This window comes from Pseudogymnoascus verrucosus (assembly GCF_001662655.1).
Source record: "Pseudogymnoascus verrucosus strain UAMH 10579 unplaced genomic scaffold scaffold_20, whole genome shotgun sequence".
Classification (NCBI taxonomy): domain Eukaryota; kingdom Fungi; phylum Ascomycota; class Leotiomycetes; order Thelebolales; family Thelebolaceae; genus Pseudogymnoascus; species Pseudogymnoascus verrucosus.
In genome coordinates, this window is record NW_017263671.1 from 113,051 (window position 1) to 131,238 (window position 18,188).

General features: G+C 53.4%; 6 protein-coding genes across 6 annotated transcripts; 3 read left to right on the forward strand and 3 right to left on the reverse strand.

Annotated features, from left to right (window-relative positions):
* Window positions 1-555: 555 nt before the first annotated feature.
* VE01_05464 (uncharacterized protein) lies at window positions 556-2,044 on the reverse strand (the record flags this gene model as incomplete). Its single annotated transcript, XM_018274928.2, has 2 exons — window positions 1,000-2,044; window positions 556-941 (listed from the first exon to the last, which is right to left on the reverse strand). Exons 1-2 carry the CDS (start codon window positions 1,202-1,204, stop codon window positions 556-558), a joined length of 591 nt encoding a protein of 196 aa, XP_018130653.1. The 5' UTR covers window positions 1,205-2,044.
* Window positions 2,045-2,084: 40 nt separating this feature from the next.
* On the reverse strand, window positions 2,085-3,249 carry VE01_05465 (uncharacterized protein). The gene is made up of 2 exons (XM_018274929.2): window positions 3,018-3,249; window positions 2,085-2,955 (listed from the first exon to the last, which is right to left on the reverse strand). The coding sequence occupies exons 1-2, from the start codon at window positions 3,151-3,153 to the stop codon at window positions 2,099-2,101; spliced, it is 993 nt and encodes a 330-aa protein (XP_018130654.1). The 5' UTR covers window positions 3,154-3,249; the 3' UTR covers window positions 2,085-2,098.
* A 915-nt stretch (window positions 3,250-4,164) lies between these two features.
* HEM2 (Aminolevulinate dehydratase) lies at window positions 4,165-5,841 on the forward strand. Its single transcript, XM_018274930.2, has 2 exons — window positions 4,165-4,592; window positions 4,657-5,841. Exons 1-2 carry the CDS (start codon window positions 4,239-4,241, stop codon window positions 5,563-5,565), a joined length of 1,263 nt encoding a protein of 420 aa, XP_018130655.2. The 5' UTR covers window positions 4,165-4,238; the 3' UTR covers window positions 5,566-5,841.
* Window positions 5,842-6,465: 624 nt separating this feature from the next.
* Window positions 6,466-10,936, forward strand: VE01_05467 (uncharacterized protein; the record flags this gene model as incomplete). The annotated part of the gene is made up of 4 exons (XM_018274931.2): window positions 6,466-6,935; window positions 6,991-7,060; window positions 7,114-10,464; window positions 10,566-10,936. The coding sequence occupies exons 1-4, from the start codon at window positions 6,612-6,614 to the stop codon at window positions 10,934-10,936; spliced, it is 4,116 nt and encodes a 1,371-aa protein (XP_018130656.1). The 5' UTR covers window positions 6,466-6,611.
* Window positions 10,937-12,069: 1,133 nt separating this feature from the next.
* On the forward strand, window positions 12,070-16,382 carry YCK1 (casein kinase I). Its single transcript, XM_018274932.2, has 5 exons — window positions 12,070-14,000; window positions 14,137-14,206; window positions 14,259-14,407; window positions 14,460-15,456; window positions 15,531-16,382. Exons 1-5 carry the CDS (start codon window positions 13,872-13,874, stop codon window positions 15,533-15,535), a joined length of 1,350 nt encoding a protein of 449 aa, XP_018130651.2. The 5' UTR covers window positions 12,070-13,871; the 3' UTR covers window positions 15,536-16,382.
* A 317-nt stretch (window positions 16,383-16,699) lies between these two features.
* On the reverse strand, window positions 16,700-18,143 carry ERP1 (emp24p/erv25p- protein). Its single transcript, XM_018274933.2, has 3 exons — window positions 17,788-18,143; window positions 17,351-17,653; window positions 16,700-17,224 (listed from the first exon to the last, which is right to left on the reverse strand). The coding sequence occupies exons 1-3, from the start codon at window positions 18,004-18,006 to the stop codon at window positions 17,075-17,077; spliced, it is 672 nt and encodes a 223-aa protein (XP_018130652.1). The 5' UTR covers window positions 18,007-18,143; the 3' UTR covers window positions 16,700-17,074.
* Window positions 18,144-18,188: the final 45 nt, after the last annotated feature.

An 18,188-nucleotide genomic window follows, 5' to 3' on the forward strand; every position in this document is an offset into this window, starting at 1 on the left:
TTCATATAGGTTCCAGGAAGTAATACACGACAATCCCAAATACATCGGAGAATCATCATCTGACTCCCCACACATGAGATGTAACTGTAACTCCGTCCGAAGAAACGGAACATTCTTCGGGTGGCACAACCGACGTAGATCGACAGAAACCCCCCGACGAATTGGATACACAGCCACAGAAAGGAATATCATGTTGTCCTTCGTCACAGAAGTCTAGGAGGGTTTCTGTCGATCCACGTTGATTGTGTCTGTGGCCAAGTTCCATCACTGCCACACCGCCAGTCTCTCACCACCAGTCTCTCACCACCAGTCTCTCACTACCAGTCTCTCACCCCTAAAGAGTGTTCCACATTCTTCAGACGGAATATCATAATATCACATTATGCCCAGTCGAAGAAAGACTAGATCCAAAACTGACATAATTTCATTCATCTAATCCAAAAAATTACCAATCCCAACTCCCCATTCCACCCCATCCCATGAACCCCATCTCCCCCAAGAAAAACTGAACAATCTGAACCCATTCCCCTCCCCCCTCCCTTCTGCCACCACCCCCTAACAATTGAACTTCAAAAACACCCCCGTCAACCCCGCCCCATTAGCCGCGTTAACATACTCCGTCCACCCCACACTACTCTGCTGCGTCTGCCAATCCGCGTATCCAAACACAAACCCCAGTCCCCCCTCCGCGGCAGTCGGACACGTCCTGCTGTTAATCACGGTGCTCTGTCCAGCTAGCACGGTCACGGTGCCGAAGAGCGTTGCGGGGTGGATGTTGTTGAATGTTGGGTTTGCGGGCAAGGGGGTAGGGACGGTGTGAACGTTCAGCGTGGGGGGGCCGCCGGATTGAGTGATAACGGCGCCGGCGGGGAAGGTGATGCCGAGGGAGCAGCCGAATGCGCCGACGGCGCCGGTGAAGGCGATTAGTTCGTTGACTTTGTCTGGGGGGCGTTAGTTTTTTATATCTAAAGGATGAGGAGTGGAGTGGGAGAGGCTTACTGGAGCCGTTGGGGCCCTGGGAGATGGAGATAGACTTGTCGGTTTTCGCCGTGTTGGGGAAGGGAGTGTTTGGTGCACTCTGCTTCAGCTGGATCTGCGTAGAGGGCAGGATGGTAGTTCCGCAGCGCTTGTCGAGGGTGACGGGGGAGGCGGCGACGAGGGTAGCTACCGTGGCGAGGATGAGGGTGAATGCGGTTTGGACCATGTTTGCGGTTTAGAAGTAGTAGCTATGAAGCTGTTTGAGAATTTTCTGGTGGCTTAAGGCGGGAGAAGAGTGTGTGAGCTGTGGGTAAAGAGATATCTCCCAACCACGAGGAGGTCCATGGTTATATACATTTCCCCTCCCCCTCCATGGCTTAAACCCAGTGACCGCCGAGCAGGCTAATTCGGGCATAATGCATCTCTCAGCTCAAGCCTTGGAATGGGATACGACGTGTTACTGTTTGCGCGCCATTTGTCTCTCCCCCCACCAAAGGAAGTTTGCGCAGCAGCACGCTCTTACGTGAGTGCCTCTCTCGTATTCCCCCATCGTGATGTCTTGATCGGCACCAGCTCACAGTCTGATTGGAGAGCACGCCCACCACAAACCCCAGCCTTTCGCTCCCCATTCCTGCCACCTGGTGCGCTAAATAAAGGTTATTTCCACAACACGGACACGGCCTACTGGCAGCGGTCTGAGCATTCCTCGAGCGAGCGAGTTTGATCAGCGCCGTCAAATCCGTTCGGGGGGATTATCCACGCTTGCTTACGGCGTGCGACGTTGCTGCTCGGAGCTGAGATCGGCGGACTGAGGTGAGGCTGGTAAACCTGTACGAGGGGACCTGTGCGCTGGATACGGGATGTGCGGGTGGGGGTGCATGCTGTGTCTTACTTTTACCGGGAAGCAAAGCGAAACATCGAGATGTTGTTGGGGCTCCCGAAATAGCTTTGCCGGTATAGGGCATATACGAGGGGGTTTTGGCTGATGTGGGATGATAATTGCTCGAGTACCGGCTGTATGCCGCGAGGATGCAGATCTTGGCGGCATAGTAAGCTGTAGGCAAACATAATCGAGCCGGTCACGAGTGTAGTAATATGCTCGTAGTGTTTTCTATTTGCATCACAGCGTATACCCTTCCAACTCCTTCTCAGTCCACTCCCACAGCTTCCTCCCCAGCTCCTCATCCGCGCCCTGCTTGCTCCCCTTCCCCAATATCCCAACCGGAAAGTAGTACTCCCCCGACACCAACCCCTCCCTCGGACTCGTCGCAGCCCACAGCTGATTCTTCGACCCCTCCTCCACCGACACCGACAACAGCGCCTTATACCACCAAAACCCCATCTTCTTCAGCCCCACATCCCCCACAAAGTTACTGTAGAGATTCGTCGCCACAACTCCAGGATGCACACTCACGCTCATGATCCCCGGATACCTCTTCGCCAACTGCCCCGCAAACAACCTATTCGCCAGCTTACTCTGTGCATACCTATTCCACGTCGAAAGATGTCCCATCTCCCCCTTCAGAGCCGCAAACTCAATTCCCTCCGCCGGCGCCAAGTGGTGTCCCACAGACGACAACGTAACGACCCTCACATCCGCCCCCTCCACCTCCTCCACCGTCCGCTGCAGCACCGGCAACAGCAGCTTGACAAGCAGCGCATGCCCAACATGATTCGTCCCAAACTGCACCTCGTACCCCTCCTTCGTCACCCCCTCCGGCACAGCCATAATCCCCGCATTGCAAAACACCAAGTCCAGCCTATCCTCCTTAGCTACAAACGCCCTCGCACACGCCTGCACGGATTCCAAATCCGCCAGGTCGAGCGGGAGGAAGGTGAGCGGTGCGTCGGGTTGCGCTTCTTTCAATTCCTTGATCGTAGCTTCTGCTTTGGACGCGGTGCGCGCGCAGAGGTAGATACGCCGTGGCTGGTGGGCTGCGAGGACGCGGCAGGTTTCGCGGCCTAGTCCGATGTTTCCTGGGAGGCGTGTTAGTGGAAGGCGCGGAGTGAGGTAAGTGAGGTGAGGCTGAGAGACGTACCGCCGGTGATGAGGATTACTTTGCCTGATTGGGAGGGGATAGATGAGGTGTCGAATTTTACACTGCAGCCCAGGGTGCCGCTCACGTGTTCGAGGGCGCCGCCGAGGGCGCCGGAGGCGTCGTTGATGAGGCCCATTGTGTGATTAGAGGTTTCTTTGGGGGAACACTGGGTATTAAAATTTATTTAGAATTTGGAATTTGGAGTGAGGTGGGTGGTGGTTGGCTTTTAGAGGGGAGCTGTGGTTCTAGATTGCCACTATTCGGGTGGGTTTTGGGGATGATAGGCGTGTCGCCACCGCGTGTCACGACCGCTACGGGACCCTGTTATCACATTCTCCAAGACATCGCATTCTTGACTCTCCAGCCAACACAACATCCTAATGCGTGTAGATAATTGTGAAAGAGGAATCCCGTAAATGCAAGGGATTCCCTTACCTTAAGATATTCCATAATTCGTCAGAAGTCACATAATCTTGGCTACTTTAAATTATGCAATGGTTACATATATCTACTAACTTATCATTTTTTGCCTTGATAGTGTAACCAGCGTCGTTTACGCCGACACAAGGGAGAGCATATTCCCAGCAAACCTGCTGCTCGTGGAGCCAATGTTCCACGGCATCCTTTCCAGCTGTGCGGGGAGAAGAACAGGAGTACTAACCTGCCATGTATAATCCAAGTTAAACACTCCGAGGCCTCACAAGAATGCGCAAGATGCTGTATTGGGCATGTGCAAGGGAGTGCTGGTGTCAACACATGATGGATATATTAGGGCCGTACGAGCCGGTGTTAGGTGTCTAGATCTGATATCTACAGTAGGCATGGAATCACATGTCTCACTGAGAACAGCCCGTTACATGCAGCGACCGAGAGTCTGATATAATGTTGTCTCTGCTAAGTCAAACCTCTCAAACCTCACATAAAACAACTATCATTCCCCTATCCTATCCCTCTCTAAACCCCCCGCATTCGTATTCTTGTTCGGTAGTTGATTTGCGGGGTACTCGGTATAAAAAAATGTTCGATGAACGAGTTCTCCGCATATGACTTTTTGTATAGAGTGGTACGTACCTTTCGGAAACCTCGGCCAATTAAAATGTGGTGAATTCCAAACAAGCGTGTGTCAGCCCGGCAACTTCATTCCGCACTCGCCGTCCAGCCGCCTGTAACCCCCATGAGTGCGGCTGTCACCGACGAACATTTTTCGCCATCACTCCATGCATGTTCGCTGACTTCTTTCTAAACTCCACGCTTTCCGGAGTCTTTGCAAAGTTCTTTCCTGATACCTTCACTGTTGCACTCGCTCGTCGAATTCGCGCTATCACCATGTCGTTCTCCAGCCTCGTTCAAGATTTGTCGTTCAGGGACGCCAATGATGAGAGACGCCCTCCCCGCGCTCCTCTCTCTACCTCTTCTACCATTGATGACCGGAGATCGCACGTCTCCAGGGCGATGTCATACGCCAGCACCAGCGCAACCAGCGTCAGCATTTCTGGAGACATCTCCAGTCAATTGCATGGCGGATACTCTCACCCCCTTGCCCGCTCATGGCAAGCCGAGAGACAATTGACAAAGGTTCGCACACGACCATTCCTCCCCTCCAATACCAACCTCAATTGCTAACACCCCACCCCTCTAGTCAATGCTCATCTACCCTCTCTTCGTATCCGACCAGGACGACGAAGAATCCATCATCCCCTCCCTCCCCGACCAACACCGCCGCGGCATCAACAAACTCGTCCCCCACCTCGAGCCCCTCATCCGCAAAGGCCTCAAATCCGTGATCCTCTTCGGCGTCCCTCTCGCCCCAGGCTCCAAAGATGCCCTCGGTACCTCCGCCGACGACCCAAAAGGCCCCGTCATGGCCGCCATCCGTCTCCTCCGCCAGCGCTTCCCCCAGCTCTTCATCACCGTCGACGTCTGCCTCTGCGAATACACATCTCACGGCCACTGCGGTATCCTGCGCGATGACGGCAGCTTGAACAACCAGTTGTCTGTTGACCGTATCTCTGATGTCGCTGTTGCCTACGCCCAGGCCGGCGCTCACTGCGTCGCTCCGTCAGACATGAACGATGGCCGCATCCGTGCTATCAAGCTCAAGCTCATCGAAGAGGGTATTGCCCACAGAGTTGTCTTGATGTCTTACGCCGCCAAGTTCTCCGGCTGCTTATACGGACCCTTCCGCGACGCAGCTGGATCCGTCCCGTCGTTCGGAGACAGGAAGTGCTACCAGCTCCCTCACGGAGGACGCGGGTTGGCTCGTCGGGCGATGCACAGAGATATTGCGGAGGGGGCGGACATCATTATGGTTAAGCCTGCTGGGCAGTACCTCGATATCATTAGCGATGCTAAGGAAATCGGAAAGGATATGCCAGTCGCTGCGTACCAGGTCAGTGGCGAATTCGCCATGATCCACGCAGCTGCCAAGGCGGGCGTGTTTGATTTGAAGGCTATGGCATTTGAGTCTACGGAGGGAATTTTGAGGGCTGGTGCTACGATTGTTGTGTCGTACTTCACTCCTCGCTTCTTGGACTGGCTGGAGTCTTAGATCCATGCTAGAGTCTGTCCGGCGTGGTTTGTTGATTGCATGAAAGTTTTGGCGAAGGCGTTTTGGGGGGTATCTGTGAGCGGTGGGATGTATATATGGGTATATGATGGGTCATGTCTGCGAACTGTATTTATGGTTACGAGTCTCAACTCCAAAAAACAAAAGAGCTAGGCAAATGTTAGATTGCTGGATGCGATAGATAGCGTTGCTTTGGAAGCTAATGGTATATATTTACAACCGATGGGAATAAATAGATATAATCTTTTCTGGTTTCACTACCGCATATTTTCAAACTTCCTTCTGCTCCCATTGTATCGCCTGTTTTAATCTACGTGGAAGTGTCTATATAATTCTGGCTCGCTATGGATATTAATAATAATACTACAGTATGAATGTGGTATTTGAAACGCTGGTTTTGGGGGTTATACTCTTGTTACTATTTAGGTTTATTAATTCCGTTCATCATATTTAAATAATTAAATAATTGTTCGTAGTCAGTAATTACATATATGATAGGTTGTGCCTGTTGTGCCTGTTGTGCCTGACGTTAAAAACTGCTCATGTTTAGGTCGTCCAGTATAATTTGTTATGAGAGGGCCCATGCGTTGTTGAGGCTGGTGTACCCTGGAATCCATGAGGCTCCGTTTTGTGTGTTTGTCTGGTCTGTATATGATGACGACGATTTGGGGAAACGATGAAGAGGCAGAACTGAAGAGGAGAATGACTCCGAATTGATGCCAAATAAACAATTTTAGAATATACTAGCAGATCAATTATGGCAGAGTAATTGTATATCCCATAACGATTTATTATGTACAGGATGATTGGGCTATGCCCGTTGTAGATGATACTTTTGTTGCGTTGTTTCGCTTGGCTACAAGAAATATTGCTCTGTTGTGAGCTCGAGACACAAACCAATGTAAACACCAGAACCAACCACCGACATCTCGACACAAACAATGCGAAATCTCTAATCGCCTCATCCTCTAGCTATCAATAGCACTGGTTGGACAACTTCAAGACCCTCAGAAAGGGCCATATTCGCCATGTTTTCACCAGCGACGACCAACGGCACTCCAGCTGCCAATACTCGCAACGCCAGGCGCAGGCCGCGCCCAACATCTTCAGAGAACATTGCGCTACAACCCAAAGCCAAAAGGCAACGCAGCAGCTTACATGATAATACCTTCGTTGCCCCCGATGCCTCCCCTGAGATGCAGGAGGTCAAGGCGAAGAAGTCAGCAGCGGGAGTCGCACGGCACGAGAGCATCGCAGAACCCCAGGCAACAATAAGACGCGATCTCACGGTTAGAGGCAAGAAGCCCAAGACTGCTGAGAGAACTGGCAAGGGAGATGGAAGCACGGTTTTGGTAAATGATTTAATTGGATTGAAAGCCTCGGTTTGGATGCTAACGGGGCTCATAGACAAGCAATGATGTTTACACTGTCAGCAGGCTTCCTGCTTTACCAGATCGCTTACAATCCACGACTACAGGTATGAATATCTCAGAGATTGAATAAAGGATGAACTGACCCTTTGATGCACAGGTAGACAACATGGCGCGATATACTCCGACAGTGGTTACGCCCTCGCTCTCACGACCACTCATGCGATTGTCTGGCCCTACGCTCTCAACACCACGACCCCAGAGACCTTCACCTTCGCCCTACCTTACCCAGCGAAACATACATCCGAGCACCTCCCCCTTGGATCCTTAGTCTCGGCCTCAGCAAGCACCCCTGAGCCTGGCCTCGTCGTGGTGATGCCCTCAAGTGGCAAGATCACATACTGGGAATCGATCGCGAGCGCAGCCACCCTGGACCTCATACAACAGCAGAGAAACGGCGTTGAGCTTACAATCCCTGGCCTACTGCATGGAGAGGTTGTAATCCAGATTCTGAACGCCGAATCGGCTGGCTTTTTGCTGTCCTTCAGCAGTGGAAGGTTGGCGTATATGAGCGTACGAGACGGCCAGGGGAGACCAGCGATATCTGTACAGTTTTTGCGCGGCACGAGCGGTGCTGGCAATGGAGGGATATTTGGAAGCATTAGAAATGCTCTCAGCAGCTCGTCTTGGCGCGGAGACCTGGCAGCTGCCAGGGCTGGCCCGTCATTGAAGCCAGGGGAGCGTGATATCGTGAGCGCATCTTCGAAGGGAAGATTGCAAGCCTGGAGTCTTCATCGAGGCGGCCACAATACCCTCGAGGCGGAAGGAGATGTCAGGGAGTTGATTGTGGAGCAGTTGAAGCGCACCGACAAGAGTCTTGAGAGCCTCGACCTTGAGTCGTTTGAAGTCCTCGACTTTTCATTTGCGCCACAAGCCGGTGATAGGGAAGATTCAACAGCTTTGACCTACCGCGACGACAACGGCACGGAGCTTCTCATGCTGACGTCTCTTGGTGGGCATGGGATCTGCCACTATGCCCTTGTGCAGGTGTTCCTTCGTCAAAGGGATATCATTGTCAGCAACGTTCACCACCTCCGCTCCTACTCAACCCCAGTCAGCCGAACCTCCACGTCCAAGCCGAGACTGCATCTGCCAAAGCCAGGCGTTGCAGCATTTGTCGTCTTTGACCGCGCCGTCGTGGTGACGTCAATGGTCCAAGAGCCAGATTCCCCAGGTCAACAACTCCGCCCGGGAACCAATTATTTTGAGGATGTCGTAGACTTTAGGACAGATGCCGGTGTGGAGATTACCGGCTCTGGGCTGGAAGAGCCACATACACCCTCCCATGGTGCAGAGGACAGCCGCTCGAGGCGCCACAAGGCCAAGTTCCCAGCTGTGGTTCTACTGGTTAAGGGTGGCGGTATAATCCGTATTGCCACGACAGACCCGAAGAAGTTTACAGCCGGGGAGGCACCACAGGTTACGGCTAAGAGCAAGCTGGATCAAGCAGTATTCTTTGGCATTCTCGAGAACAACCCATTGAGTTTCACCGGACGGTCGGAAATACAGTTCTCACCCGAGGAAGTTGGCCAGGCTGCCCTACAGCTCAGTCACGAGGTTTTGAGCTCTACGACAGCGCATATTCCTTCTATCCCGGCGTCGATTGAACATAATCTACGCGTACGGGCACAGGCACTGCATAGCCTCGCGACGCACATCAAGAAGATGAATGTCGACCTTGACCGTCTTACGAAATGGAAGCTCTTATGGGACGCGGAGAAACTGAACGGTGCAAAGGGTGCATGGAACAACTACGATACCCTCATAAGCTCCAAACCCGTCGGTCAGAAGCGCAGCTTATGGAATGACATCGTCGAGTGCCTGCACGAGGAGTACAAGTTAATGCCGTCGAAGGAATTTGGCGAGGTGGATCGTGTTCGCCACTACTTCATCCACGACATCCATCGCTTCGAGATGGTTGTGCCTTGGGCCTTCCATGCAGTGAAGTTGAGATACGAAGAGTCCGAGCTGGGCCAGCACAAGATCGTCGAGCTCGTCAGCGAGGCCAATGATCTCCTAATCGGAGCCTTGGCTGGAGCCTACGACTTCCGGACTGAAAACCTAGCTCTGTACGGGCTCCAGGGCGAAGATGTCCAGAACGGCATCCTGATGCAAAACTACCAGGGCATCCCGGAGCCCTGGACATGCCAGCAATACGTAGCGGATAACGCAAAGAAGCAGACTGATCTCGCCATAGGAATGGTACGACAAAACTGGCCCCCCGCGGCCGGCGAAAACCAACCCGACCCGGACCTCGTCGACAAGATCCGCACCGAGTGTCCCGAGATGCTCGATCTCGCCTGCCGCTCCACCACCGAGAAGTACCGCTGGTACCTCGGCCAGGATGACAAGAAGCGCCACAGCCAGGGTCTGCAGATGCAGCACTCGTACTTCAAGGTGCGGGAGGGGCAGATCTACAACCTTTCCGAGATTGGACTTGTGGACGAGGGCATCGAGTTAGCGGAGAAGCACAGGGTCTTCGACACCCTCGTCCCCCTCATCGTCGAAGAAATCCAGCGCACAAATGAAGCCATCGCCGAAACCGAAGCCACGCCCGACGGCGACGCCACGGACCTCAAAGCTCGCGTCGCCCGTCTCCAAGCACAGGTAGAGGGCTACTACGACCTCTTCGGCATGGAGTGGGCTAAGTCGCTGTACTCATACTACATCAAAGAAGGCGAGCTCTTCGCTCTCCTCAGCGACAACGACACGCACCAGAAATACCTGACCGCCTTCCTGCGCAGCAAAAAGGAGTACGCGAAAGTGTCGTGGATCAACGAGGTCACCCAGGAGAAAGACTACCACCGCGCCGCGGCTGAACTCCTCGACCTCGGACTGCACCGCGAACGCGACCTGTGGAGCAAGAAAGTGCAGCTCAGCATTGGAAAACTGGCAAGACTGGCGGGGCAAGCGGGGAGTGGACTGAGAGTCGCGGAAGGGGGGGAGGAGATGAAGGAGACGGAGGCGCAGTTGGAGGTTATTAGGATTCAGGGGCTTGTGCATAAACATGTCCGCGGTGCGGTTAAGGGGGCGATTGATGATACAGCCGAACGCCAGCTTGCGCTCGAGGTTTACGATAACCCCTCTCTCCGCGGGAAGACCGCTTTGGCTACCGTCTTGCACGAGAAGCTTGGCTGGCTGCTCGAGCACAAAGCTATGGGTGCCCTAGATCTAGTCGACCTGTTGACACTCCTCGGTCCGGATAGTAGGGGAGAGGGAGGGGGAGTGTTGGGGGGGGAGGAGTTCCATTATGCGCTGCTTGCGCTTAATGCAGCTGGACCGGCAGAGGGAGAGGAGTTTAGACTCGCGGAGCAGGGGGTGTGGAGGAGGTGTATGCTGAGAGATGATTGGGCCGCGATTAATGATACGGATGCGAAGAGTGATGAAGAGGTTAGGTGGAGGTTGGAGGGGACGGCGTTGTATAGGACGTTGAAGGGGTGTGTTCGGGATCGTGAGTTTTTCCCTTTTCTTTTCTTGTCCCCCGTTCTCCTCCCCGCAAGCAGTTTGCGTCTAGTAATAAGAGTATGAGCAGAAAACTAACAAAAACAACAGGCCTCTTCGAAACCCCCTCCCGCCTCCACATCCACACCCCCTCCTCCCTCTCCACCACCACCCCCACCCTGGACACCCGCTACCGCTCCCTCGACTCCGGCGTCCGCGCCCCCCTCCTCTCGGACCTCTCCAGCGAAGACAGCGCCCTAAAATCCTACATCACCCACGCGCGCCTCGGGAAATGGTTCGAAGGCGCTCTGGACCTAGCGAAGCGCTCCGTGGAAGAGGAGAGAATGGAGAAGGAGGAGGGAGAGAGGGGGTTGAGGGATGTGGCGGAGCGGTTGAGGGAGATTGAGGCGGAGATTGAGGAGAGGGAACGGGGGGTGGCGAGGGAGATGTTGAGGTGTAGACCTAGGGGGGGGAGGGTGTAGGGGAGGTTGTATTGTTTGTGGGGGGAGGGGGAGTGTTGTAAAAAATGGAGAGGGGATGGATGGGTGGGATAATAGGGCGTTTAATAGGATGGATGATGTGGTTCAGTTGGTAGTTGGTATATATACATCTTTTTCCCGTGCTTCTTCTACTTATTTTCCGTATGCTGAGGTGTGTGGGATTACATTTTATCTGGGGTAGTAGTAGTAGTAGTAGTAGCTCAGGAATCAGCAAACGCGGGGAAGCGGTGAGTTAGCTGCTGCACAGCACTGCACTGGTGTATAGTACAGTAATTAGGGGAAGTTCAAAAGCATCAACCACCCGTTCATCCCAACGCCGCATGTGACGTCCCCTGACATCTCGGCGCATCGGCTTAGGCAAAAGCGTGTTTACGGCCTCTCTGCTTGGCATCTGCATGCCCTGCCCTGCCTGTCTTGTGGTGGTTCTCGGCTCAGTTGTAAAAAAAAACGTAACTGGATTAGGAGACACGTGATGTGTAATCTTAAAACCCCTCGTAGGAGTGGAGAAGGGGGGATAAGGAGTTTCTTGATGGGGAGGGAGGTAATTTCGGTGGGTTTATGCGGAGGTGATGTGGTGTGTTGATAGGAGTTACTGTGTGTAATGGATGAGAGGTGCACGGGGTGGGTGGTGGAATACTGGGGAGTGAGAGGGCTGTGAGAGAGGTGGTGGTGATACAGACCTCTACCCAGCTACGGCTGGAGTAAGTCAAGACGACTTCACTACGCGTGTGCACAATGATCTACCACTATAATAGCCATGTCTCTCCAACCCGTCTCTCTGGTGATACACCACTACACGCCACCACCACCACCCAGCTTCCAGCGATAGATCATCCTGTGTCTAGGAAGCCTAGTGTGTTTCCTCCTCGTATCTCGGACGGGCTGGACTGGTCGGTAAGATGCGCATGAGTCGGTCTAATCGGGGGAAAGGGGGAAGGGGGTTAAGTGATCGGTTCCTAGGTTAGTGGTGATCGGGTTCCTGGGCCGTTTGGGGATGGGGTAGAGTAGAGTGCTCATGGCGGTGGTGCGTATAACGGTTACGGTGCCGTAGAGTAGTTCACGTGAAAGTTGAGGAAGTGTGTATGGGGCGCATATGGGGGAGGGTAAATGTAGTGGAGAGAGGAGGCTGGATGGTGCAGTGGACAGAGACAAAAATAGGAATAACGGGCTGGCCTGGCCGGCTGCGTTGATCGTCATCTCGTGTCAAACGGCGTGGCGGCCGTGGCGGAAAAGAAAAGAAAAAAACTCGTCTCCCGGCTGGAAAAATATTAAATTACCGGCCGCCTCGACTGAATAGGGGATGGGATTAGCTAGAACGGGAAATTAAGAGCACAGTTTTAGTAGTGTTAGTAGCCTAGTTATCGTACTATAGTAGAATAGTAGAGTAAGAAGGGCCATCGGATTAGACCGTCTACTACCACCACGGTGTATCTAAATGTCTTGGCCTTGGGTCTGGGAAAAAAAGTCAATTTCCGAGACAAAATGTTTCTCCCTGTTGTTGTGGGCGAGCGATTAGGTAGAGAAAAGAAGCGGGATTTCCGTGTTTTGCGGTAGGCGGGAGATGTACGATGATGTGCGGGCTGTGCTGTGTATGTGTATGTGTATGTACTGTGAGCTGGCAGACTTCATGGGATTAGAGTTTGAGATATAATAGGAGAAGTGTCACGGGTTTAGGGAGGATCTTTTTTTAAGATGGCAGGCACAAGGGGTGAGGTGAGGCTTCTCCTTTTGGATAAACACCACACACGGACACGACAGACAGACAACCGTGAAAAAGACGTTAGAATAACTGTCTATCGACCAACTATTTAGTACTGTAGCATAGAGTGGTGTACAGCGCATTAGCCTGTCGTTTTTCTACTAGGAACAGCCCAGTACTAACTCACAGGTCCACCCGTATTTCTGGTGTCGGCCGTCTCAAACTCCTCACTTTCCTAGCCACTGCTAACTAACTCTAGTTACTAGATGGTCGTTAGTGAGGTCTAGAGTGGTGGTTAGTGGCTCCGCCATCCATCGTTTTGTTCGATTTGTCTAGAGAAAGAGACATGTTAGATGGGCTAGAGGGGCTAGAGGGGAGGAGGAGGAACGGATAGGCGGTGGAGAGACAGTAGAGACACCAGAGACATGCTCTAGCCGCAGTCACGCCAGCCACCGCGATTCATGGGGAGTGGCGTGAGGAGAATGAGAGGAGAGTACGCGGTATAGCACGTATAATGCACTGTGAGGCGGGCAAGGCGCTCAATCCGTATAGCACACGCGGCTGTACATTATAGTAGTGAGGTAGAAGAAGAAGGCTTAGCAGATACTGCATTGCATACTGTAGACTACAGGCTGTTAGCTATAGACTGCAGACGACTTGTAGGCATACAGCTAGCATAGCCTCTCTTTTGCCATTGACAACGACTAATAATACGATTAAACCTCAATCTTCAATCTTCAATCTCCAATCTCGGAAACATCTAATTAACTATACTATAACTATAATTGCTATATTATACTTTACCATATTACCCTACACGGACCATCCCTTTCCCTCGCTTTTTCTTCTTGCCTTCCCTCTTTCTCCTACGCCTCTCCTACGCCAAGGTACAACCACATCGCACCACAGCTCTATACGATTTCCATGTACCACCCCGGACTCGGCTACCCACGTCCTCTCCCTCCTCCTCCACCACCCCCCAACCACCAACCACAATCCTCCAACCACCAACTTACGCTACTAACAACGGACGTTCCCTGACCGACAACCACTCACCCCCAAAGACTCCCGATTCACCACTACCACTACCACCACCCAACGTCCCATCCGTGAAAGAAGAATCACCACCTCGACACAGCGACACAAACAACACACCTCACCCCCTCCGACCCGCGAACGACAAGGACTCCCATCCGGAGTCGGCTGGAAAACCCATCAATGGCGTCAAGCAGCAGCAATGTCGTCGGTGTGCACTATCGCGTCGGGAAGAAGATTGGAGAGGGCTCCTTTGGTGTCATATTCGAAGGCACCAACCTGTTGAACAACCAGCAGGTCGCCATCAAATTCGTACGTTTCACCCAACCCTTTCACCTCCATTGACTGTCGAGCATGGAGAGAGACGTGGACAGCAGGCACTGTCTATTAAAGGGCTTCACCGCTTCACCCACGAATTGATTGTAGCTGACGATTGTTTCAATCTTAGGAACCACGCAAGAGCGATGCTCCTCAGCTGCGTGACGAGTACCGGACGTACAAGATCTTGGTTGGATGCCGTGAGTACACCTCATCTTCGACAACACTCTGCCATGACTGACAATGAAACAGCGGGCATTCCGAATGTCTACTACTTCGGCCAGGAGGGCCTCCACAACATCCTCGTTATCGACCTGTTAGGCCCCTCCCTCGAGGACCTCTTCGACCACTGCAATAGACGCTTCTCGATCAAGACTGTGGTTATGGTGGCAAAGCAGATGGTATGTACTTCCACCACACCGCCAACGCGTCAACCCCTAACCTTTTGCACAGCTGTCGAGAGTCCAAACGATCCACGAGAAGAACTTAATCTACAGAGACATCAAGCCAGACAACTTCCTGATTGGCAGGTCAGGCTCCAAGGCGGCCAATGTCATCCACGTTGTCGACTTCGGCATGGCCAAGCAATACCGCGACCCGAAGACGAAGCAGCACATCCCATACCGTGAGCGGAAATCTCTGTCTGGAACCGCACGTTACATGTCTATCAACACACATTTGGGACGCGAGCAATCACGCCGTGACGACCTGGAGGCCCTCGGACATGTGTTCATGTACTTCCTCCGCGGCGGACTACCATGGCAAGGTCTGAAGGCTGCCACCAACAAGCAAAAGTACGAGAAGATCGGTGAGAAGAAGCAGACCACGCCCATCCCCGAGCTCTGCAACGGCTTCCCGGAGGAGCTCAACAAGTACCTCAGCTACGTGCGCAACCTCGGCTTCGAGGACACCCCCGACTACGACTACCTGCGCGACCTCTTCACGCAAGCCCTCAAGGGTTCCGGCGAGATCGAAGACGGCGAGTACGACTGGATGAAGCTCAACAACGGCAAGGGCTGGGAGGCAACCAAACAGCACCAGTCCCAGCATTTAATGCACCAAGCCAACGTCGCGCAGGGCGCCTCGAACCGCGAGCTCCACGGCACGACGCGCGCGACGGGCTCGACACCGGGCCACCTCACCGCCGCCCGTTTAAACGCCGCGCAGCCCCCGCCCCCCTCGCCCGCCAAGGCCGGGCTGGGGAAGATGCGCGACCAGCCAAGCGGGCCAGGCAGGCTGGCGCCGAAGCGCGCGAGCGGCGCGGCGGGGCACGGGGGCGAGCTGACGCCGGCGGGGTCGACGCAGGCCCAGTTCCAGAACTCGAGCAATAACCTCCCGCAGAGGATGGTGCAGCAGCCGAATATGGTTGCGCAGCAGATGGGGAATGGAAGGGTGGAGGAGGAGGCGCAGCCGCAGGGGTTCCAGAAGTTTTTGAAGACGATATGTTGCAGTACGTATATTCCCCGTTCCGTTGGCGGTGGGCCGGAAGACAAGGTGCAGTGACAGTGACTAACTAGACAACAGGATGATCGACCCTATGACTCTAGAGAACCCAGAAAAATCGCAATGAAATGTATAATGCCGCCCTCACCACCCATCACCTCTCCCTCCCATCCAGCAGATCCAGTCTGATCCAGTCCCAAAACGCAACTCCGCCGGACCAGGGGAAAGAAACAAGGCCACACCACACACACACACAACAAACAAAACTTTCATATATCTCTCCACTTGTGTCGCTTCTGCATGGTCTGGGCGGCGCGGGCGACTCTTATCTCGGCATTATATGGACGCGTTCGGGGCATGGGATGGAGCGTGCGTGTACATGACGGATCCCTTTTCTCGCTCTCTCTCACACTTGTTTCTCTCTCCAAAAGTGCCGATTCGCCTCGCCCTCGCACAGACACAGGCTCTACGCTTTTCCAACTCTCGCCAATCTCGCTCCATCATCGTCGTCGATATTCAGCACCCAGGGGTCCTTTTACGCACCCGCGGCGACAGATTGGCTTACAAATCCGCCAATATCGGGAGGGGGACAGGAACGCGAAAAGGGGCGACTTAATATATCTATCTCAATCTCTCTATTTCCTTTCCCCCCTTCGAGCAAAAAACTTTTGTCTGTCAGAAGCGCGCCGGGTGTTGCTTGCGGACGTACACATACAATCTCTCTCTCTCTCTCTCTCTCTCTTTTTAAACTCGCGTCATGTCAGAGCGCGGGTGTCAGGTGTCGTGGGGTTTATAGCGGGTGTTTTTCTTGTCTGTTTTGTTTTCCTTTGTTATTTTCGTTGAGGAGGGTTAATGTGTGGAGGCGGGAAGGGAAGATGGAGAGAAGGGTGTGGGGAGGGGAGGTAGATGGCTGGTACATGGATTGGAGGGTGGCGAGGGGAGGGAGAGGGGAAAGGGGGGTGGGGAGAGGTAGATAGAAAGTAGAGACTGGGGTGGGGGAAAGTTTGATGATGTATTTTCAAGTTAACTACGGTGTGGTTTGTGCGTGTGATGTGATGTGACATGTTCTTCGATTCAGGGGAATGGAGGGCTGAGTAACTACGAGACTTACACCCCGCCCGTCCTCTACCTGATGGCAACTCTCAGACAGCAAACACATTGACATAAAGGACATACGACCCCCCCTCCCAACCCATTCACGACACCCACCCCAAGGGCCCGCACGTCACCCACTTCGTTTCTCCCCCGTGAACGATAAACAAGATGACTTATTTCTAGTAGTTATATTTTTCGAATTTCCTTTCCTTCATGTTTCTGAGAAAAATGCTGCTCAAAAGTTACAAGAGACCACGGCCACCGACCGTCCGATGATAGACAGATAACCCAGATACATATGTAAAACACCCCTATTTTGGAAAAAGCCCGGTATGCGTTGCTCATTACCCACGTTCCGCGCGTCGTTCTACCACCACTACCACCACTGCCACCACCGCCTATTCTCCCCCCTCCTCTTCCTCCCTTTCCTTCTTCTGCCTCCCTCCCATCTTCATTCTATCAATCTATCCCCGGCACCATTAAAGTAGTTTTTCGTCAAACAGACAGACAACCAGCTGAGAGGGAAGCGTCTAGGTAAGCTTCTGCTTGATGAAGAAGGAGCGCAGATGAGAGAGTTGCCACGCGCATGTGATACCCAGGACGGCGAGCTGGATGAGGGTCCAGCGCACGACGCGGGAGTTGGTGGCTTCGGATTGATCGCGGAATTCGGCTTCACGCTCCTATTATCCCGTATTAGCATTGTCTCCAAAACTCGCCCCGTTCCCCATTCCCACTTCCCCCCAATCAAATACGACGGGGAGAAACGGGCGGTATGGAAGAAATGGAAGGGGGGAAGAAAGACGTACACGCTGAAACAGCTGCTCCCTCTTAATATCCATCAACCTCCCATTCAAATCCTTGACCTTCTGCACCAGATCCGTGATCTTGCCATGGTCATCCGTCTCGATCTCCGAGGTCGTACCGATGGCCAGATCCAGCGTCAGCTTGACGCCGCCGAGCGATTGGCCGCCGAGCCAGCCGGAGTGGCCCGTTGAGTGCGAGGGGGTGAAGCAGATCCTGTGGTCGCCGGAGTCGGCGGAGGTGAAGGTGATCTTGCCGCTGGATTGGCCGCGGCTGGAGACGATGCGGTGGTCGTTGTCGAAGACTTCCTTGGGGGGTGTTAGAGTTGGTTTTTCTCTCAAATTAAACCAAATAAAGAGAGAAGGTAGAGAAAAAGTAGGGCGAAGGGAGGAGGAAGGAGGGATGAATTGGGGAGCTGCTGAGGGAGCTGGGGATGCCATACCTCGACTGAGATGAAGATATTCAGGTTATCATTCTTCACATATCTATTCTGATCCAGATTAAACTCCTCAGCCTTATACTGTCCAACGACCAACGTATCCTTCGGCAGCCGCTCAAAGAAACACTTCGGGTTCGTGCCCTCAATGTAGAAGTACAGCGATTGCACGGGGACGAGCAGCGTCGCGGCCGCCAGCGAGAGCGCGGGCAGGAAGGAGCGCATGGCTGTGCTGCTTGCTGTGTGTAGCTGTGACTATTCGAGAGGGAGAGAGACGACGAGGCGCGTGATGGTGAGGAGGAGTCGTGGGGGTTGAGGTGTCGTGTGTGGTGGTAGCTCTCTCTCTCTCGTGCTATTTTGACAGCGGCCACGGTTCCAGATTCCAATGCGCGGTCAGGGGTGTGGAG